General features: G+C 41.2%; 1 protein-coding gene across 1 annotated transcript in view; it reads left to right on the top strand.

Annotated features, from left to right (window-relative positions):
* Nucleotides 1–9,226: 9,226 nt before the first annotated feature.
* The window catches only part of ZNF185 (zinc finger protein 185 with LIM domain), a 28,023-nt gene continuing 14,373 nt past the window's right edge, over nt 9,227–22,876 (top strand). Inside the window, exons 1-14 of the mRNA XM_063313521.1 lie at nt 9,227–9,299; nt 10,331–10,466; nt 12,712–12,783; nt 13,030–13,068; nt 13,497–13,565; nt 15,702–15,770; nt 15,929–16,009; nt 16,955–17,038; nt 17,721–17,759; nt 18,515–18,598; nt 19,116–19,193; nt 20,585–20,668; nt 21,433–21,513; nt 22,174–22,212. Of these exons, the coding sequence (XP_063169591.1) occupies nt 9,275–9,299; nt 10,331–10,466; nt 12,712–12,783; nt 13,030–13,068; nt 13,497–13,565; nt 15,702–15,770; nt 15,929–16,009; nt 16,955–17,038; nt 17,721–17,759; nt 18,515–18,598; nt 19,116–19,193; nt 20,585–20,668; nt 21,433–21,513; nt 22,174–22,212 (980 nt within the window). The 5' untranslated portion in view covers nt 9,227–9,274. The remainder of the gene's footprint in view (nt 9,300–10,330; nt 10,467–12,711; nt 12,784–13,029; nt 13,069–13,496; nt 13,566–15,701; nt 15,771–15,928; nt 16,010–16,954; nt 17,039–17,720; nt 17,760–18,514; nt 18,599–19,115; nt 19,194–20,584; nt 20,669–21,432; nt 21,514–22,173; nt 22,213–22,876) is intronic.

Raw genomic sequence — 22,876 nt, 5'->3', positions numbered from 1 at the left:
AAGAAGGCTGCCATAGACAATATGAGTTACAGTACTCTATCATTATGAAGGCTAGCCAGGAGGATGAAGGAAAACCTGGGAATACATATAGGATCAAAATCTGAAGCACATGACTCTTACAGATAATATATCAAGTCACAAAACATAGAATGCATCATTATCAACCATGAATTCAGCATTTGTAATATTAGGGCTTTTACCCTTCCTATAAGACAAAAGAAGGGATATTTAAAACTTTCTAAACCTTTTGACTGTTTTCTTCTAATCTGACAAAAATATATATTAAATACTGAACCTAAAGGAATAACTACTAGTTAGTTTGGTTGTGCAATGTTTTGGAATCAATTTCAAAAGTGTGCTATAGAATGCATGGGGGCATGAGTGTTTCCCCAGTCTGCAGCTCTTTAAAGCAGCTGCATCTTTTCCCAGCACTGTGCTACATTCATATCTCCGCATCTTCAAAGGACCTTTTTGGAATGAAATAGGAAGCACTGAACAGATGTAGTTATGTTAATGTCTAACCTGGAATTGCAGCCTTGCCCTCTTCCTGTCCTTGTTATCAATCATGTGCAATTATTTCTCATGAATTCTGGGTTTCAAGTCAATTTTTGGTGAGCTTGTACAACATGCTAGACCGAGCTAAAATGGGGTATTTGTAGTTCAGTGGGTTGTAGGAACCAGGCCTCATATAAGTCCCTGGCATAATTTATTTCTTGGCCCAAAGTATGTTATGTAATACAACTGCTTTGTCTTGTTAACTTGGGTTTAATGTTTTGTAGTCAAATATCTCCTAAGATAAATCAGCCCTTAAGAGTATAGAAGCTTATTCCTAGTAAGCTGGATACCAGAAATATAAGTATGATGTAATCTGAAAATCACCCCATTGAGACAGAAATTGAAACTGAGTGAAAAGGTCAATGTACAGTACATCTTCTCTTAATAGTTTTATGAATAAATTTAGAGACATTCTGATGATCCAACGGTAGAGAAACTTCCTTAACCTGCTGTGCAGGTTGAGGCAGCCACAGGGCCTCCTTCCTTGTTCAGTAGAAGAATCTGTTGAATAACAATTTAGAATTAATTGTAAGTAACGACAATAATTGCTTTTAGCTGCAGTGGGGTGAGGCACATCAGAAGGTGTTAGTATGGGCAGGAAGTTTACCAGTTGTAAAACACCTACAATAAGCTTATGCCTGAACTTCTGTCTCTTCATCCCAAAGATGCTGGACTACTGTTTCCATCCCCCTCCTCAAGATTGATGTGCATGTAGGCCTATCACTCATCTCTTTCTTCCATGACTACTTGGAATTATTTTGTTGTCAATAAACCAATGCAACCATCTTTTCATAAGTTGGAAGAACTGCATCTTTCAAAGGCCATCTTCCACTAGTGACTTAAAGTATCTTCATAGCATGGTCTCACCACCACTGGCCACATCACTTATTTTGGCACGGTGGTTGGCTGGATCGGGTGAGACTATACTGTAAGTCATTAGTGGGGAAATAACCTCTCTGGGTTCCTAAAACTGGAATGCTGCACCTGGAGATACGAATCTTTATTAGAAGAAAAGATGGAATCTTTATCAGTTGGGCTTGGAGGATTTTCCTACAACCACAAAGAAGGGGCACCCTGTGTGTGTGTGTGTGTACACACAACGTAGACATGTTCTCATTCAGATGTCTACTTTTTCCAAGTAGCACACTGCAACTGGCATTTTAGTCTTGGTGAACCTCCAATATTTCCAGTATTGTGTTGTGGAATAGCAGGATAAGCATTCAGGGATAGCCAAGAAAACCAGTGGATTCTCCTGTACAAAAGCTGCAATGACATGAGGATCTACTTAGGGTTGTAGTTCTACTTGTAAGATTGAGAGGTAGGGAGCGGTTTAAAGAAGGAACTGGATGACAAAATGTCCAAGTGCAAGTAGGCGCGTGGGATAGAGTGACTCCAAGATGGCACCACTGATTTTGGAAGTAAGAAAAATCCGTCTCATTCTTGTTATTAACAAGCAGCTGGGTCTATCTTTAATTTTGACTGCAAAACCAATGAGATTTAATGCTGGAATTCAAGGGCCCAGGTTTGCAGCTAGAGATAGAAGTGAGTAACCTGTTTTCGAATCACTACGGCTGAAATCTAGCTTGGAGAAAATAGGGCTCTTGTTCAAAGAAGAAAGATATATCCCTCCAGGGAGAAAGTACATTCAACGCCCTGTAATTTCCAGTTTTTCAAACACTGCTTACAAAGAGAAGACAGAGAATTAGGGCTGATTCTCCAGTTGGTTTACTGCTGTTTTGAGTATTTCTGGGTAGGGTTTGTTTTTTATGGAAAGTTGCTGATTAGGTGTTTCGTTCTGCAGATCAGATATTTTTGAATATTCTCAGGTTTCTGTATATTTTGCAAGATAGCTTTTCACCCTGGGAGTGGATCTGCTGGTGCTTTTTCCTTACGGAAATTTGCAATTAGCCTTGAATAATAGGATGTTCAGAGATGGAGGTGGGTGGGACGTTACTGCTGTGTTCAGAAATTCTGGGAGTTGAAGTCCCAACATATCTTGTGTGGTGCCCCTTAGGGAAGAAATGTTCAAGAAATGCAGTATTTTGCTGCTTGTTGGCCCAAGCACAGCATTGTTAGGTGGCTCTTTACCATCTGGAGCCTCATTTCCCATCAGCAATGGCTAGGCTGGCTGTAGATGAGCGGGGTTGTAATCCAATGCATTTGGACTATAGGTTGAAGAAAGTTGCTTGTAGAGGAGAAGGTGGACAACTTCCCTATGACCTTTGGTGAAGGATAGAGTGCAGGTCCTCCACCATATTCACATTTTTTAAAGCAAAATACACAGTTGTCACTGGCAGATCAGGGTCCCCCAACAAAATCCCCTTCTGGGGCTTAAACTGATGCATTCTTCCCCTAGCTGGATCTTTAATTTTTAAGGATGGTACTAACATTTGCACTTTAGACATTCTTGTTCTTATTTGCTTTGTTTTCTCTGCATTGTCATATTCTGAAGTGCCTTGATCATTCTCAGGATGGAAATATTAATAAGCTGTAATATTAATAAGAATGGCATTAATAAAATAGGGAGCTGAAGTCTAGTTTTTTGCAGGAATGAGTGCTCTCTATTCTGATAATGCTGAAAAGAAATTGTATGAGTTGCAAAGCTGCGCTAGACTTCATTCTTCACCTGCTTAAAAAGCTCTTGTTGGCACCTCCATCCAACCTATCCATAGATCCTCTTGAGCTCAGCTCCTGGGGACCAGAAGGACACATCCATGTAGGTTTCTTATCCCTAATACAGATAGCCTTGCTGCAGGCAGCTTTTTTTGACCTCCCAATTTAGCCTTCATTGTTGGGATTTCCTGGTAATTTCCTATCCAAGTATCAATTGATAAAATCTAATCCCCTCCATGGAAAAAACAAACATCTTCTTGGTATGCTGGTCGGTTGATATTAGTAGTTGTTAGATCTACCTACTTTCAGCTCTGAGTGGGAGTTTAAGAGTAGCAGGTGAATTGCCTGCAGTCAACAAAGTCCCCGAGTGCTGATCAGAGCGGGTAGAACTTTCTGCTCCCAATTCAGCCGCTTAAGAGAGAGGGAAAAAATGTACCTTGTTGACATTTCCCAGCTCAAAAATAGGAGTAGAAGCCAAGAGAAGAAATGAGTGGGCAGATCCAGTTTTAATCAGATCTTCTACAGGGTTTGATGTACTCCAGTACAGGAGATATGGGCTGTGAGTTGGAGCTAGATGTTTTCATGCCAACTTGGTTAAGGCACCCCTGAGTTTGAAAGTGGAGGGTTTAGGCATCCTAATGAATATTAGACTACAGGTTAATATTACTCCTGCCCTATTCAATTTCTGGAGTCATTGATAGCAACATCTTATAATGTAAAGAAATTGAATTTTTTATCTTTAATATTTATATTCCCCCCCTCTGAATTCACAGTCATTATTAAAACTTCACATTGCTAGTATATCTTATTTTTAGTGAGGGCAAGCTTCACTGTGTCCCTGCAGAGTCATAGGCAGAGTTCTTTCATTGTATGAAGCCATTATATGGTTTGTTACATTTTGACTTAGTGAGCTATTGTGGTTTGATCAACATAGTCTATAGAAACTTTCCCAGCCTGGTGTCTCCAAATGTTGATGCTAACTAGAACCAGAATTCTCAGTGGCCAGAATGGCTGGGTAGACATTATAGAAGTTGCCATCCAACCAATCTGGAGGGCACCAGGGAGGGAAAAACTAGCATTACAGGTAAAACCAGCCAATTCTATTGTTTTTTTCCCCCAAGAAATCATAACTAAAGAAACTTTGGCTTAGTGCATATGTCAGAATCCGGAAGAGACAATTACAACTAGGCTTCTTGTGGACAGAAAGAATAAAAGAAATGTTACTGCCTCAGCACTAAAGTAAAATACCGTTTACACCTTGACTGGTTTGCATAATGCAATACATTAGGCTAAAATGGGGTGGAATAATTTAGTAGGTTATATGAATCTAGTGATTATCTTAGCGTGCTAGAGAAACCAAGCCATTAAATGAAGCCAGTGAGGTTGGTTGTTTGGCCATAGCATCTTACGTGAACACAGCAGTTGGATTTAGTTTCCCTAAATATAGAATATCATTTAGGACCTTGACGATCAGGGTTTAGACAAGGCCACAATCTCTTTAATGGTCCCCGTTTAGCTGGAGCTGGTATCCCTGGGCATTTGCTCATGGCTCCACCATACGAAAGGAGTTGCTATCTATGCCTAAGAATTTTTTTTCTGCTTTGTTCCCCATGTTTATACTTTCTGATTGAGGAGTGACTGAGGATTTCCAAATTTTGAAAATGGCCCTATATTTCACCCTCTACTATACTTTTGTGTTAGCCTACTTCCTTATAACAATGGCATCTTTTTCCCTTTATGTGACAGTCTTGTTACCAGGAAGTGGTGTTGACAGATACACCAACAAGAAAAAGAAGTTCCTTTTCAGCTCCCAGACACACACCTTGATTCTGAACTGTCTCTTTCACTAAGGACGCTGGCCCTGCGTGGTTTCTGTCCCCACCCAGTTCTCTGAAATATGTGTGTTCTCGTAGCAGTGAAGTACGAAATGCCAGAAATGGAGTCTGTCTGGGCACACCCTCCAAAGCATCCTCCATGAAGAGTGGTGTGTTTGTCATGCCCCTAAGACTAACTTTGTGCTGTAGCCAAGGCTGTTTGTCTTCCATGGTGCTTCCAGCTTTTCTTAAGTCAACTTCAGAAAGTCCAGTCTGGGTTGCAGTGGGATGGCAATGGGGCCGGATGATGCTCCCTCTGGATTACGGCCACCAAAAGACTTGATTGGTCGTTCCTCCACTCCTTGCCCTTCCCATCCATGTTCCTGTGTGGACCAGTCTACCAACGCCTGCATTTTCCTCTTAGGGATGTTTCCCTGCTCACTGGTCCCCATGCCTTCTCTGCCAGATGTTTGCACACATGGATGCCTTCAACCCCCCTCCCCTTTCCCCTTCCCACATTATCTTGTTTGAATTTAACCCAGATCCTTTCTTTATTTCCCTGATGGTACTGTCATAGCTCTGATGCTACAGTAATCAAAGCAAGATGGGGACAGGTTGTCATTTCATCCCTGCATTCCTCTGTAGGTCCATGGAAGCTTTGTAGCAAACAAGAACTGATAGTTCAGCATAATAGAAACTCAGTGGCCATGTACCTACATTGCAATTTAAAGAAGTTTTAGAAATAAAGGACAGGGAAGCTTGTGAGCAGGAGAATGTCAGCCCCACAAGGTAGATCAGACTATGACACCAATGCCATATAGGTAAGTACTACTTTTATTGTAAAGCTATAGTAACAGAAACTTGCAAGTCTGAATGTATTTCACCCTTCCCTCACTTTATCTTCATGTGAACTAGGGAGGGGCTTGTCTGAGATGTTTTCTCAAGTTATTTTCTTGGCCTGGGCTCAAGGCCCTCTTATCTGACTGTTTTCTTGGTAGTGGTTCTTCCTCCTGTCCTTCAAGGCCATTCCCTATGCCCCCTACTGAGAACATGCTTCACCCAGCCTGGGCAGAAACTAAAAGGGTGCCCACTGGGAGATGTAAGGCTTGAATGGAGCTTGACCTTTTAGGATACTAGGGCTCATTGACTGAATGGGCCATCGCTGAGCCAACTGCAAGATTATGAAAAAGGGCAACTGCTGACCAGTGGTGAACATCTCATCAGTTGCTCAGGGTGAGGCAGTTCACAGAGAATGACTGTCTGCTAGAAGGAAGGGGACATGCCAGGCACTGCAGCCAGTCAGAGATGGGGCTTGCTACTAGAACTGGAAGAGGTCATCCATTCTGAAGGCTTGATGCTTCAGGTTGGAAAACAGCAATTTAGAATAAAAGCTGGAAAACACAGGGAGTGAGCACGTTTACGATGGGCTAGAAGTGGGAGGAAGAGGAAGTCAACCCTTTTTGCACTCAGGAAGTCATGAGCGCCCTATCTTGATGATAGGCCAACTGGAAAGGGCTGATCCGCCTTAAGTCTTCATACTAAGCATTGCTGCGTCCATTTGCTTAAAGGGCTGAACTGCAATTGCTCTGGAAATAATCTCCTGAGAAGCTGCAGGATTCCACCCAGGGTCTTGGAAAATTAGGGTCAGGGTTGCGGGGAGAGGTGAAGAATCTGCTATGAAATCTTCACTCCCTTCCCAGTTTCACCACCAGCAGAAGGGATGAGCTGCTTCAGGTTCAGAATTAGTATCATTCTGTTGGGGGTGGGGGAGTGCCAGCAGGCTAAAGTCAATGCACTAAGAAAAGGGGGAGAACTCCCCAGGTTCAAAATATAGCTACAGCTTGTTGGGTGTCCTTTAGGGAGGATGGACCACAGGAAAAAGGAATGGAAGAGGCCATGCTGGGAAGCAGTTTTTAAATGGCCTTGGGAACAGTAGTGAGAGCTTGTCCGTATTTATTATTTTATTCTGAAAATGCATATGCCACTCTTCAAACATACTGAACAGGATTCTCCAGTCCCACGTGACTCACTTTATTAATTCATTAATTCATTACATTAATTCATTCATTAATTCATTTGTTTATTCATTCTTTTGTTCATTCATTTATTCATTAAATTAATTAATTCATTCGTTCATTCATTCATCTGTTCATCCATCCATCCATCCATCCATCCATCCATTCATTCTATATAGCTGTCTGTTCATGTACAACTCTGGACTCTGGTGTGTTTCTCTTGCTAATCACATAGAATTCAATTGTTTAATGAGGTTGGACAATAAAACGGGGAGAGAAAATAAATGCAAGGAGCCTGGAAAGGACTGAGCTTGCTGAGTGCCCCCAGAAGGCTGGCTGGTTCACAGGGAAGAATGGAGGGAGCAGAGAATGCTGCCCTGCAACATTCTGTTGCAACCCCAATTTATATAATTGGGGATCTCAGTTCTGAGTTCTCCAAGAGTTGATTTTTATGTAGCATTAACAGTGTCCGTGCACAAGATGGGAGATATCCACAGATGTGAAGGAACTTGGAGGCATGCAGGAATACTTAGAGGGGGAAAAAAACTAAGAGAGCAAATAATAATAATAGATGACAGAATGTTGGTTAAGTAAAGTTTTATTGTGAACCACCCAGAGTCCCCTGAGTGGGGGAGATGGGTGGTAATAAAAATATGACAAATAAGTAAATAAATAAAGGAAACATGGAAAAGGCATCTGAAGTCATGAGCAGTGGAATGTAGTGATGGGTTCACACTGCCTTAAGTTGTGGTTTCTTTGTAGAACAAGCCACAGTTGGCTAGATTTGTAAGCCACGAACTGTGGGTCATCAGTCACAACAGCTGAGTCCACTTTCATGTTAACTCAAACCTAAGCATATCATGCTGTGGCTTAGCATGATGAGTGAATCCAACTAGAGTTTCAGGCCTTATGTGTGAAAAATTTTGTCACTGTTGATCAGGGGTGTCCTCTGCTCCACAACATGAGCAACCTTCCCTTCATCCCATTGCAGATCTAGATTCACATCTCTTGACTGGAGACTTGAGAGCCAAGCTTTTCCTCCACAACTCTAAGCCATCACCACCTGCCTCTCATTTGAAGGCTCATCCCAAACATTCAGGCTACACCTGAATTTCTGGCTTGGCAGATTTATGCAAAGCTGGGCATGTTGGCGGTTTTCTTCAGCCATGGCTTTGGGCAACAACAACCAGTCCTTGCCAATGCTCAATTTTTCCAAGCATGAATCATGATGCAATCCCAACCCAGCTCTTTGGTGATAGTTTCCTCCTATCATATTTCACTAGTAAACAAGAGTTGGATGGTAAGCCTGCAAGATTAGCACTTACAGCACAGGAGACTGACACATGGGGTAAGAAAAAGAAAAGAAAAAATAAAAGAGAAAGCTAAAGGTGCAAGAAAGGGAAAAAAAAGTAAAAGAAAAATAGAAAAGAAAGAAAAAAGATACAAAGAAGTAGATTCTGATCTTCTTTACAGCAGTTATAAGTACAGCAGGTCCCCAGTTTAAGGACAAGTTCTGTTCCTAAGTCTGTCCTTGAGTCAAATTTGTATATAAGTTGGAACAGTTATTTAGCATCAATAAGTCAGTCAAATGTTTGTCTTTGTATATAGTATGTATTTTACCTTTCTATGCATATAAAACACTTAAGAAACACTTCCAAATACACTAAAACAACTTAAACATAATAATACACAAATTAGTATTGTTTATTTAACCTGAAACGTACTTAACTCGAATTTTTAATATAATAGTCTTTATGGCAGTCTGTTCTTACCTAGGAGTTGTCTGTAAACCAGGACGTTCTTAAACTGGGGACCTGCTGTACAGTTAAAAATTTACCTTTGGCTCTATAATTACAACGTAACTCCCTTCTTTCTATAATCTATCCTGTCTAATCCTCAAAACATACATCATATGTTCGGGGTTTTATTCAAAAAGTCAGTAAGGGGTTTCCAGTCAGCAATAAACATAAATAATTGTCTTTTTTTCTAATCAAAGAAGTCAATGTAGCCATCTTGGCAAGTTCCGTCACCTTCACCAACCATTCCTCCATGGTGGGTTGTGCCAAATCTTTCCATCTGTGTGCATACAATGCTGCAGTTACGTACAAGAACCAAGTTCCAGTGTATATGGCTTTCTTGAAGCATAAAGGAAAACTGAGGAATGCCTGAGTGCCTTCTGCTGCTTTCACAGGAATCATCTGGCCTTCATTCCTCCCTCCTAGGTACATCTTTGTGCCAAACTCTGGAAACTATATTGCGAGAAAACCAGTGTGAACCATGCTGTCTCTTGGCGCCATGAAAGGTAAATGAATATTGTGGGATGCTTCAAGCCAAATGGTATGATGCCCTTCCGCTAAACCTGAAGTACTGGGATAACTTGGAGTTACGTTACAGGGTAAACTATAAATGACAACAAAACTTTATTACTGTTGAAGTCCAGAAATCAGACAAAACAAATAGAGATACTGTAAGTCAGAAGAAGTCTGGTAGCGCTTTCAAGACGAACACGTTTTATTAAAAGGCATAAACTTTTGTGAGCTATAGCTCACTGCATCAGATACACAGAACAGCTAAACCACTGTAGGATTTAAATTATGTTGGATTTAAATTGGGGTGAGGCAGGAGGAAAGAAGGGGAAGACTGGGTGGTTGTGCAGATACAGGTTATACCCAAGACAGATTATAAGCACTTTCTCAGTTAACAATTGTAATGTATTCAAATTGTGTTTGTTGAGACTTTCTGAGCTAGCCTGAACCTTTCTGATGTATGTAATCAATCAATTCAATTTATTATGGTCATAAACCAGTACAAGCAGAGTGATCAGTGAATATATATCAATCTATCTTAATAGATAATAAACAAAATAAAATTTAAGACAAAGTTAAAATACATTTATAAAACAACCTAACATCTATGAGTGAAGTTGATGCAGTCTATATTTAAATTATAAAGTAATTTATAATTATTTCACTAAAATTATATAAAATATAATACCTGAAATTAGAAAAAAGTGATAGTGTCTAAAATTTAAATGAATTACAGTTTCATAGAATGCGTTCGGCTAGCGGAAAATTGGCCCATCAGGGTCTAGTGGATTTTCCGTGATGTATGTGATTTCAGCAATTGTGCCAGTAAAGTTTCTTTTTTTCCAAAAAAGCTACTTTGTGACCTTTAAAGCCACTTTTCCTCCTGAATGATCTGGTCAAAACCAGACCTGTGTAGGATGAGAAGGTCCCAGAGAAGATTTTTCTGTCCGTGCTTTCTAAGTTCATCTAACACTCATTGGACTCCCTGTTCTTTGGGACTTCCAACTTCTTCTTGATCCATTTTTAGATGGCGTCATCCGACCCAGTGAGGAAGACCGGAAACGGATTATTACCCAAATGAAAGTACGGACAACTCTGAAAGGAGACAAGAGTTGGATCCAGCAGAGGTCTGATTCTGAAGAGAAGCCGGACCACAGGCCTTTGTGAGTATGAAGCAACGCTGCACCAAAATTTTGCTCCAGTTTCCTGAGCATTTTCTTCTCCTGCAAAAACATCTTCTTTCTACCTACCTCTTCCTCAGAAGACACTTCCACACGCTGTCCTCATTTCCTTCTGGCTTAAAGGAGTGCTCAAAGAACATCACTCAATCACCATCTGCCTCTCGCATAACTTTAGCTGTTCACATGTGAATAGTACTTGCATCAAGATTCCCCTCCATCCCAAGATGAGTTGCTGCTATTTGTGAGAGAGGAGAGGGGGTGACAAAACAGCCAAGGCAACATAGGGATCAAACCTCTCTAAGGAATCAGGAGAGGTGGCTTGAAATCAAGGAAGCAGAATGAGTTAAGTTTCCACCAATGGAAGAACACCCAGCCGTAAGCTGTGCATAGGAGGAGATTCCACCCTTTTGTGTGCAGTTGTTTGATACCTGCAATCTGCTGAGGAGATGATGAAATAATGAGAGGCAGGGCACTCATGCATCACCATACAACCCACCTACGAAAAACTTGGAGATTCATTATTATATTCTTTCTCTGAAACATTAATTTTCAACTCCTTTTCTTTTCTATCAAGTTGAATGCAAGCTAAGCTCTTCTACAGGACAAGCTCAACTCCTGATAACTTCTGCCAGATGTCCATGTCGTTTTCTTGGCAACGGGATGGAAAAACTTTGCTACAGGCTTCTCCCACAATGCTTTTTCAGCTTCTCAGTCTGGTGTACAACTCTGGGCTTTTCTGAAAGGCACTTTCAGCCTAGTACTAGTCTAGAGAGAACCAGTTTGGTGTGGCGGTTTAGGCATCAGGCTAGAAACTGGGAGACCCTGAGTTCTAGTCCCACCTGAGGCACAAAGCCAGCTGGGTGACCTTGGGCCAGTCACTTTTGTTTTCCTGGTCTGTCTCTCCCGCTCTTCCTTTATTAATGGATTTATATCCCACCTTTATTTATTCAACTTATGGCAGTGCACATAATGCTCCTGCCTCCTATTTTCCCCACAACAACAATCCTATGAGTTGGATTGGGATGAGAGAGAGTGACAGGCCCAAAGTCACCCAGCCAGCTTCCATGTCTAAAGGGGACTAGAACTCAGTCTTCTGGTTTCTAGGCCAGCCCCTTAACCACCACACCAGACTGGCTCTCCACAATGGTGTCAGTGAGACAAAATAATATTTGCCCACTGCTGTTTTGACCATCGTTCTTTTCCTTTCTTCCTCTCCTTCCCTTTTGGGTAGACATTCTCCCTCAATGCCAAACTGCAGATGCCTGTGGTGACTCTCCCACCCATGTTTCTCTTCTTTGGGGATCTACAAGAGAAATTTGGGCGAGTTGCAATGTTTGTCCAAGTGGAAAAAGCTTACTAGTTTGCAGATTTTTCCCCCCCAGGTGTCTGGCAAGGCCAAGGGCAAAACTGAAAGGTCCAACCTGAATGTCCTAGAAGCCATGACAGTATGATATGGCCAGTTCTTTTGAATCCAGGCTACCTTATTCTTTCACACTCATTCATTAAAAACAAGCCAACCACAACTATTTACTCTAAATTAAAATGGAACCCAAATGAACAGAAATGCTACTATGTTCATTGGTCTAGTCTTAAGGGTCTCCTTCCTATTAAAGAAACTACCCAGAAAGATACACCATCACGTAGACATGGATTAAGCTACCCATTTCATAGCAGTGCATTGCTTGAGTTTCAGTCTGGGAAGTTTGAGAACTTCATGAACAAAATAAACTTCCACTTAGATTAACGTTCAGATAATCTGCTGGGGATGGAGCTGAATCAATCAGTGGATAGGGCCAGAGCAAAAGGGGGTGGAGGTGTCCATTTTATTTCCAACTCTCCTTCTTCTTTCTGACCCTGTCTTTTCTTTCTTCCAAGCAGTAGGCAGGGAGCTTTTAGCAGAAGTCTGAACTGGTTTCTTGAGGGGTGATAGTGGTGAAATTAAGCCTTGGGTGGCATTAAGGTAGCTCATAGCACAAGTTGAACATCTCTGTTGAACAGATTCCATTGTTCTCATGGGATTTAAATACAGACCTAATCTTCTGGTGTTAAACTAGTTTCTAGAATTGACACTGAGTGGCCATAAGCTAGTGGCACAGCAGTATTTTCATCCATAAATCATCTCTTCCCATAGCTCAGTGCCAGATCCATTGTGAATCTGAGGTGCTTCATCCTGCCTTGTCCTGCTAGGATGCTAATCTCCTTATTCTGACAATCTCTCTCCTTCCAGGGTAGCTTGTACTGCACCATCTTCTCAAGGAGAACCACAGTCTCCTTCAGCACAAAAAAATCTTCCCCAAAAGTGAGTGTGTTGCTTTTTCATTATATTGTTTATTGTGATATTTCACCCTAATAATAATAATAATAATAATAAAGATGCTTCCACAAAGATTGGTCCCTTGAATTTTGAGTGCAGAGGAAAATGCTCACGGCACCAGTGACACTTCTATAACGGGGAGGCTTGGATAACTTTCAGTAATTGAGAAAGTCATGAGGTGCTTACGTCTGACTAAACGGTTCAGAGTTTCTGTCTCTCTTTTCCATCTAGGTCTCCTGGTGCCACATCATCTTCTGGGTATCTTATCAGGTGAGTCAAAAGAAATTGATCAAAGAAAGAGGGAATAGATCATTTCTTTCTGGATCTGGGATTCCTGCTGTGAATGCTGATCCTTTCGTGGCATCAACAGCACAGAACAGAGCAGTGTTTCTCAACCTTGGCAACTTTAAGATGTATGGACTTCAACTCCCAGAATTCCCCAGCCAGCATATGAAGTCCATATATCTTAAAGTTGCCAAGGTTGAGAAACACTGGAACAGAGGGTGGAGTCATTCCAAAAGTAGCCAGTTGAATGTCAAAACTACCCATATCAAACTAAGTAGATGAAGGAATGCAATGGAGTGTTCTGTAAGAGGGCTCTGAACAGCACTATTCCATATTGCAAAGCTGTGCTGTTGGTCCCATTTATAGCAGTCTATTTCACTCAGGATTTTGCCTGCTTTCTGTCTTGCTTCCAGGGGCGTTTTCACCAAGACCATTGATAAGTCATCCCCTTCAAAGACAGTATACAATGGGACACAGAAGAGGTTGGTCTAAGAGTCAAACTTAAACTTTGTTAACTTGCTAGTAAGAGGAACAGAGGCATTCCAGTCACCTACAGCAGTTTTTGCTGGATTTCTATGATACCATTGCTGGATAAAGCAGAGAGCTCCAATTCTCCCCTGCTAGGGCATGCATACAGCCAAAAAGAACTGCTTGTATTTTTCTGCATGCAGTGTCTTGTGGTTTGTCACTCCTGTTCTGGTCCTTAAATACAGCTCCCTGTCTTTGATTATTTAATTAATTAAAAATTCAACTCAATTAAACAATGTCATCTGTTGGGGCCTCAAAGGCATGCTGTGGCACCCGCCCTCTGGAATAGTATTCTTCCAGCCATCATCAGGGTGGGAGATCTGTATGGCTGACACCCTGATGATGTTCTAAAACAGTGTTTCTCAACCTTGGCAACCTTAAGATGTGTGGATTTCAACTCCCAGAATTCCCCAGCTAGCCATGCTGGCTGGGGAATTCTGGGAGTTGAAGTCCACACATCTTAAGGTTGCCAAGGTTGAGAAGCACTGTTCTAAAAGCCACTGAACAGCTGCATCTGCTCCAAGGCCTTGAGGCAGGACAAAATCCCTCTAAGATGTTATCTTGTAAGATTTTGTTCTGTTTTGTCTATTTGTCTTCTGGGCACATATCTGTTTCTTTATTGTTTTGGCTTTTTATTACATAAAACATCCAGAGTTCGGTTAGGATGGAGCATTCTTTAAATCCACGTAAATAAGTAAACAAACCAGGTGCCTCTAATTTGTTTCCTTGATTAATTAAAATTAAAATCCATTTCATTATTGTACAATTGCCGAGATCTTGTTTTGTTATGTATTAGATCTGGAAGGCTGCCCGACTCCCAAATGACTCTGGGCAGTTTACATACTTAAAAGGAGAGAAAGAGAAAAAAAAACAATTGAAAAAGAAAAGGATATACTGTATATGCCTAGACAAAATTACTAATATTATAAAAGAAAAGTGCCCCTTGCTGCCTGGGAACAAAGCCACATTTTCAAAGACTTATAGAATCCTTATAGGTTAGGAGCCATATGAATCTTGGGGGGGCAGGTGAGGGGGTGCTGTTCCACAAGGAAAGCCCCCTGGCTTGTTATCTACTTGCTCTTCTATCCCACATTTCCTTACATCAAGGGGAAATTTTATTTATTTATTTATTTATCAGATTTCTCTGTCGCCCATCTTGTACCCAACGAGTGTGGGCGGCTTACAGATCATAAAATAACGATCAATAAAAACAGTACAATATAAAATCAGTACAATATAAATATACATAAATAGCAATAAAAACATAAAAATACCGGATATAAAATGGTTTTGTACTTGGCACGATCACAGCCCCAGCCACCCCCAAGACTGACTATCCCCCCTCCCATCCCAAGCGATCCAGAAATCTGGTTTTAAAATGAAAAATGATTACAGGTAGTCCCCAGGTTAAGAACGAGTTCCGTTCCCAAGGTCTGTCCTTGATTTGTATGTAAGCCGGAACAGTATTATTGTATAACACTGTATAAGTAGTCTTGCGTAATAAACTTGAACGGTTGTGTATTTAACTCTAATTTTGCTCTAACAGGCTCCCTTCTTAACTACGGGTTGTCCTTAACCCGGGGCGTTCTAACCTGGGGCCTACCCAGCAGGTCCCCAGTTTAAGAACGTCCCAGTTTACAGATGACTCCTAGTTAGAAACGGACTGCCCTAAAGACTATTATATTAAAAATTTGAGTTAAGTACAATGTTTCAGGTTAAATACACAATGCTACTTTGTGTATTATTATGTTTAAGATGTTTTGGTGTATTTGGAAGTGTTTCTTAAGTGTTTTATACGCATAGAAAGGTGAAATATATACTATATGCCAAGACAAACATTTGACAAACTGATGCTAAATAACTGTTCCAACTTACATAGAACTTTGACTTAAGTACAGACGTAGGAATGGAACTCGTTCTTAAACCGGGGACCTGCTGTATTTACAGCAAAGACGCTAGAATAGCCTGGAGGGTCTTGAATCCAGCCTGGTTCTCTGCTTTCCCCATTATTTTTGGGGTGTCCTAGTCCCTCCAAACTAGCAGCCCCTCTCTTTTTAGAACCTCTTGATTCACCCCTGCTTTGCTTTCAGTGCCAAGAGCTCCAGCCAGACTTCCTCCTCCCAAGGGCACAAGTTGTCCACTGAGGACTACAAAAAACTGTGAGTATCTCAGGGTGAAGATGTAGGACCAGTGGCTGTGCTACCTGGGAGCACAGCATAAGGGTCACCATTGAACCTCTACCTGAGGATTAGTGTTTCTTTCCAGGGAATTAACTGAAAAAAAATCACCACTCTTTTCTTCTTCTTCTGTGCTTCAGAGCTCCCTACAATATTAAGCATGTAGTCTCGCACCCAGGAGATGGAGAGCTCTCTGTTTCTCCAGAGGAGCAAAAAAAGAGGTACCTCAATAAAGTCTGGGATGCAGCCATCTGGTGGCAGGGTGTCCTCCACACTTTTATCTAACAATAGATGGTTCTGGAAGTTCCCCAGCTGGGAACAGAGGAAGCTGCTTCCTATGGAATCAGACCCTCGGTCCAGCTCATCTAATACTGTCAACAGGCAGAAGGTTGTCCAGTTCCACCTAGAGATTTTGGGGATTAAATTTGTGGGGTCCTTTTTTACATGCAAAGCAGGCGCCTTCCTTCCTGTTGAGTGGTGGTCTTCAACCAGTCCCCCCACTCCCACCATTTCCTTCCCAAGATGTCAAGCATGGGAAAGTTAGGTTAAAGGCAAGCAAAATTCAGCCTGGGAAATTCGAGAGCATTACATTATGAACATGGTGGATTATGGATGAAGATATGGTTTAAACTTCAGATAATCTGCTGTGTACCACCTGGGGGGTAGAGCTGAGTCAAACAGTGGATGGAGCTAGGGCAGAAGTGAGTGGGGATGACCATTTTACTTCTAACTCTCATTTTCTTTTTTTTGGCACCATCCTCTCTCCCATCCAGACTGTAGGCAGGGGCTTTTAGCAGGAGTCTGAACAGATTTCTTGAGTCAGTTGCAATTAAGTCTAGGGTGGCACTAAGGTAGTCCCCAACACATTGAACATCCCTGTTGAACAGATCCTGTTGTTCAGCTGGGATTTAAAGACATATTTAGTCTTCTGATGTTAAACCAGTCTCTGGAGTTGCCTTATCCCCATTCTAGTTGAACAGCAGTTGGATGGAATAGTCTTTCATTTGAAAAATTACTTGTAAAAAGCTAGCAGGCCATGGAAAAAGGGAGAAACCTCCTCCCTAGATGTGCATATATTTGGGGATGGCACCAGGATAGAACCTGAGGCTTTTATGAGCCAGAATGTTATGCCCTTTCAGTGACTTTTCTCCTCTCTCCTGTTGCAGGACACAAGCTGCAAGCAGTGTGCTCAGGAGAACTGCTGGCAGGGAACGTTCCTATGTCCTTTCAGCTGCCAAGAAAAGTGGCGGGTAAATCTGAAAAAGAGTGCCATGCTGACTGGAGAAAATGGGAAATCTGGAAGGGGCCATTTCTTTCCTTGTTACAGTCCAAGACCAGAAATACAAAAGTCAGAAAACCATTACTGAATGGTAATGGTTACTAACATTACTGAAGCTGAATACAACAGAAAAGCATTAATACAGGACAGTTAACTCCGTATGAATCCCAGAGGTGATCTAAAAGAGTTTAGAGACATTTAGAGGAGCTAAGTTATTCTGATGTGGCTATAGGTACTGAAGGTAGAACAAGTCTCACAGCTGTAAAAATTACATTATACAGTGTGTGCAGATGTCCTTATGGAGAATGCAGTAGAAAAGAACACGGGCTAGGGTGCCGGTGAGGCCTGTTCTTCTTGGACAGAGCCAGTGTTCATAGTGGCTTTGGAAGTGCCATGTTGGGGAAAGTTACTAGCAACAAAGAAGATCAAAGATTTTGTGAAGTGAAGGTGAAACTGGAGAGGAAACTAAGAAAGAACAGCTGCCGGTTTTATAGCAACGTGCATGTGTTCGTAAAGGGAGCAGTCTTCCTATTCCCTTTAATAACTTTAATTCACAAAACCAAGAATGTACTCTCACTGGGGTACCCTGATCTTTTGAACACAAAAGGTTTTTCATTTGTTGTATATATAATCAAAATCTTGTCTGTTTGTAGCAGTCCAACACAAGAGGTACCAGCCTTTGTGGCCAAGAGGTAAGTAAGAATATAGTCCTTTCTAATGTGGGCAGAAATATTATCTTTTTTCTTCCTGCCAGTTCTGAAGCAGTGTGTTGTAAGAGAATTTGTTTTGAAATTTCTTTCAAAGGAGGAAAGGATTTTGGTAGGATTTTTATGGGTAGGTGGCCAGAGAGTGTGATGGCATAATAACACCCACACCCAGAAAAAAACCTACAGCCAGCCTTAGTGCTCCATCATCTCCAACAATCAAGGCAGCTGGAAGAACACCACCAAGAGGAAAATCAGAATAAATTCTCAAGCACTCTGAGAATAAGGAGAAAAATAGAGTCTTCTTTTGCAGAGGAAGAAAAAGTGCAAGGTAGATTTTGGAACGTTAGTCCATTCTACTGGATGAATGGTCAAAGACTACAACGGATATTATCATTACTTGTTTTGAAACCTGAAACTAAAAAGTGAACTCCATGCTAGGATGAACTGGGCTCGATCGGTTTGAAACCAGTTGCATAATCGGTTTGGACTTGAGTGTAAAAATGCACACGTTGAAATTCTTTAGGGTTTTTAAAAGTCAGTTGTGTTAGGACAGGTGGAATTGTGCTCTCCTTTGTTCCTTAATTTGATATTTAGGTTGACAGCTGGAGAGAGTTGGAAGATTTGAAAGGGAGGAAAAAATACAGCCTGGCACTGAGAAAGCATTTGTGTCTTCTACCCTAACAACAGAGAGGTAAGAAAACTATATATTTTGTCTGAAGGGCGTTTTGTTTTCTTGAAAGGATTGACGTAGAAGATGACATTGGTCCACGATCCAGAAGTCAGACTGTACCTGCCTCAGCATGGTTTAGTAGTCGTGGAAAGAGGTAAGTAACCGATTACTATTGTTGTTGTCACTATTATTATTTTTACCGTCACCATCATCATTTTCTTCCTCTTCTAAAGCACCTACATTTATCACTCATCAAGTGCATAATACTTTCTAAACACTATACAAGTATTTGTGGTGAGATAATTTTTTTTAACGTTTGCTTGAAATGGGCAAGATTCCTTTTTAAAACCATGCAAATAGGGTTAAAGACAGAACATTATAAGGGTTTTTAGCAGGCACTGATAGAAGGTTTTGCTATTCCGAACAAAGCCACCCCCCAAAATAAAAGGCTAAATCTCCTTTTCAAATTGGTTTTCGATATCCATAGTTTATCATCCCATGCCCTAAAAACGTGCACGCAACAACCTTGCCCTACTACATGCAGTGATAGACATTAACTTCTGCTGTGCTTGACTCTAAGATTAATCTTTCTCAGTTGGATTGGTAATACTATGCCTTGTATAGGAATAACAACAATGCAAGCTAACCCCTAAGTGTTTTGGGTTTGTCAGCAGTACTAATGGAGAAGGAAAAACCGCAGGGTCTCCCTGCAGTGAACCAAGGTCGGCAAATATTTCTGTGAGAACCAGGTTAGTATAATTGTGATTTCTTCCTATCCAATAATATGGCAGCCAATATGACAACCAACCTGGCTGCAAAACATTAAGATGTCAATTACTTAAAAGTAGTGCATTACAATCGACCAACTAAAATAAATGTGTTGATTAAAATAGTTAAGCTTGCAGGTGTAAGCTTCAGTTGCAGGCTGCTATCGTGATTAGGTTATAGCCACTGTAAACTACAAAAAGGCACAACCCCTGTGCTCAGATTCATGTTATATTAAGGAAGCCTCCCATCGTAAGATCTCCATAGGGATGAGGAACTGGTGGATCTCCAGAAGTTGTGGAACTACAGCTCCCAGCATCCCCTACTTATCTTGCTGGTTGGGTCTGCTTGAAATCGTACTTAAGCAATATCTGTGAGGATTCCCAGATTTATATTTAGCAAATGCACAGCGTAGCTGAATTAAAATGTCAGGCTCAGAGAAAAATAGGTTCGACTAGACAACCCATGACCCATTGGGTCATCATTTCGGAGATATTTCCTTGCCAGATTCCTCAGTGCCTTCAACAGTGGCAGAGCTTCTAATGTACTGGGAAAGTTCTTAAAAATTCAGGGTGACATTCAGAGATGTATCTGTCTTGAAAGTAGCCTGAGTTGAACTGTGTAGCACAGTCAATCATCAGGAGTTGACCACAGGAAATGCTTTATGACATTTTATATTATGTCATAAAATGCTTTATAAAAATTGCCAAATTTCAATTCCATGGGAGCCATGAGTCCTGGATTTTGGATGCATTCTTTAAGTTAGCCCGTTTGAGGTACCTTGGTTCAAAAATTGTTGGCCTATGATGCACCGTTTCGCCCAGTTAAAGGTTACAAGTATCAAACAGACATCAGAGTTTTTGTAGTATATCGAGATGGAGCCAAGACATATAGGCTTTATAAGTCAGGACCATCACCCTGAATTGACTTTGGAAGCCTATTGACAATCAATGTGAAAAGGTGAAAGGTCCCCTGTGCAAGCACTGAGTCATGTCTGACCCTCTGGGGGGATGCCGCTTTTGCGATGTTTTCTTGGCAGACTATAGAGTGGGGTGGTTTGCCCCAGTTGTCACCTTCCCCAGCAAGCAAGCTGGGTGCTCCTTTTACCGACCCTCGGAAGGATGGAAGGCTGAGTCGACCTGAGCCGGCTACCCGAGAGAGACTCCAGCTTCCGCTGGGATCGAACTTGGGTCACGGGGAGAGTTTCAGTTGCAATACTGCCACCTACCACCCTGCACCACACAAGGCTCTCAATTGGCAATCAATGTGGTGACCAAAAATAGATCTAATAGTTATAGACTATAGTAGCTCTCACCTACTAGTAACCTGGGCTCCACATTAAGGAATCTTTTTCTTTTTTGCTTTTCTTTTATAGTATTGATACAAACAACAGCATAAATGTGGCCTCGAAACCCTACCTTGAAACCTCATTCAACCACTCCAGGTCTATGGAGAGCAGGTAATGTCTGTGACAAACTGAGATAAGGTCTGTTGGTTTATTTAGGAGGGTGAGATTTTCAAGCTGCTTGTCTGTTTTGAGGATTGAGCTGTTCTTTGACTTTGCTCTGTTTAAATTGGGGGCATGCTCAGTTTAATTAAGGTTGATTTCCCATTTTCTGTGGGTTTTATTAGAAATAACGGAAGATTGCAGCTCTGGGATTTGGCAGGTGGACAACACTCAAAACTTAGACCTCTTTCTTATTATCTTGTCTGATCCTGGAATATACTGTACTCCCCAAGAAAAATTCCTGTTCCTTCATTTGCTTTTTCCTTCTTCTTTTACTTTTCTAAAAAAAGTTACAATACACTATTAAAAAAACAACCTTTAAACTTAAAGAAAACTTTTTAAAAGTTAGAGAAGAGACAACCTCAAACAAACTAAAAATACAAACTAATAAAGAAAAAAAAGAGAAAAAATCTACCTTATATTTTATGCTTCTCAATAGTCACTGGTTTACTAAAAATACTATAATATAACCAGTACAAAATATTTTTGTAAAATATCACAGAATCTCTGCCATATATTGCCACATCCTTCAATTAGTAGCAAAAATATTGCTTTTTCCAAAACAGACAGATCACCATTTCCAACAACCATTCCTTGACATCTGGAATAATACCACATTTTCAATTTCTCAGTATGATTCTTTTAGCTACCCCTCTCCCCCCCCCCCCCCGCCAACCCCATGCATGATTCAACTATAGCTTGTTTTTGTCTTCTAGTAACAAATCAGATCAGGAGAAGCATGAAACAATTTCTGGACATGATTCTGCCCTCAGGATCCCTACTTCTCCAAAGAGAAGGTAAAGACCAGATGACTCCACTTTGTTTATACAGAGGCAGCCAAGCCCATTCTTAGGACATTTCCATACTGGGTCTTCACAGTTCTCTTGGATTGGCTTTGCCCCATTGTCTCTCTCTCTCTCTCATCTGCTCTTCAGGAAGAAACACACTGAAACAAGGTCCTACAAAGTGATGGAGCATAAGGCTTCCATTTTTGGAAGAGATTAAGTTGCCCTAGCAACCTCTTACTGTTATTTCTTTTTTCATAAATTGAGCAGAAAGGGAATGACTTGGTAGCTTTTGAAGCCCTCAGTTGTGAACACTGAGATGTTTTGACTGTCCCATGAAACAGACTTTGGATGGCAGGGTGGTGGGGACAGGACACTGGTGGGACTTCACTTTTTGCAGCCTTCTATTGGTCACTGAAGGATGTGCAATGGCTTCAGTTGGTGTTTTCTGAGTTTCAAGGCTGGCAACGGGTATGCATGCCATAACCCTAAAAAATGAGTGGGGTTTCCATAGTGCACTCATGGCTACCATGCTGACTCTTTTGACCCCCCATCCCTGTGGATGGCCCCAATCAACAATGGTGAGGCTGGTTATTGGTCAGCTGAGGGTTTAGGAAGGAAGTAGAAAGAATGAAGGAAGGCTTTCTAACTTCTCTTGTTTTCTACTGACAGTGAGGAGAACGAATTGCAGAGTTCCAAGTTTTTTGACAAGTAAGCTCTTTTCCAAATAGCACTTGTTTGATTTCTATCCTAGCAGTTCAAAGTGGTATCTATAGTATAGTATGGTAGTCCCTTTTCTGTCCTTCGACGCCACAGCTCTGAAAGATAAGTTGGTTTGAGGGAGAATGGCCCTCGAAGTCCCCAATCAGCTTCCATGGATGAGAGAAATTAATTGCTACTGATTAGTGATTTGCAAAATGTTTTGTGTATTAAAAATAATGTCATTATTTGAGGCAGCTTCAGGCAATTTTTTTTTCAGGAATTTTGAGCTCAGGGTACCTCTAAAATTCCTGAAAACAGCTGTTTTGTGCTTGTAAGCAGAAGGTTCCTCAAAATTTCAGGTTCAAAACTTTTTGAAACTGTGGTTTCCAAAATGTTCTGCACACCCCTAACTCTGTTGCTTTCTTTTTTCCTGTTATGCACCCTAACTAGTTAAGTTGTCTTGTTCACAAGGCCTCTCTGCTCTCCTTGCAAGCAAATCCTGCTCTTCTTATGGCATCAGGGATGTTAACTCCATCACTGCCCATGACCCCAATCCTGGGTGGGAACCTGCATGATGGGGATGTGAGCACCTGACAGATATAGGAAGAATCATGGAGGTCAGGAGAGAATGGGAAGGATCTGCTTGAATTTTTTTTTGGTTTTTTGAGGTGTT

This window comes from Candoia aspera, chromosome 12, assembly GCF_035149785.1.
Source record: "Candoia aspera isolate rCanAsp1 chromosome 12, rCanAsp1.hap2, whole genome shotgun sequence".
NCBI lineage: Eukaryota > Metazoa > Chordata > Lepidosauria > Squamata > Boidae > Candoia > Candoia aspera.
The sequence above is the reverse complement of the archived record's forward strand: the minus strand, read 5'-3'. Positions and strand labels throughout refer to the sequence as shown.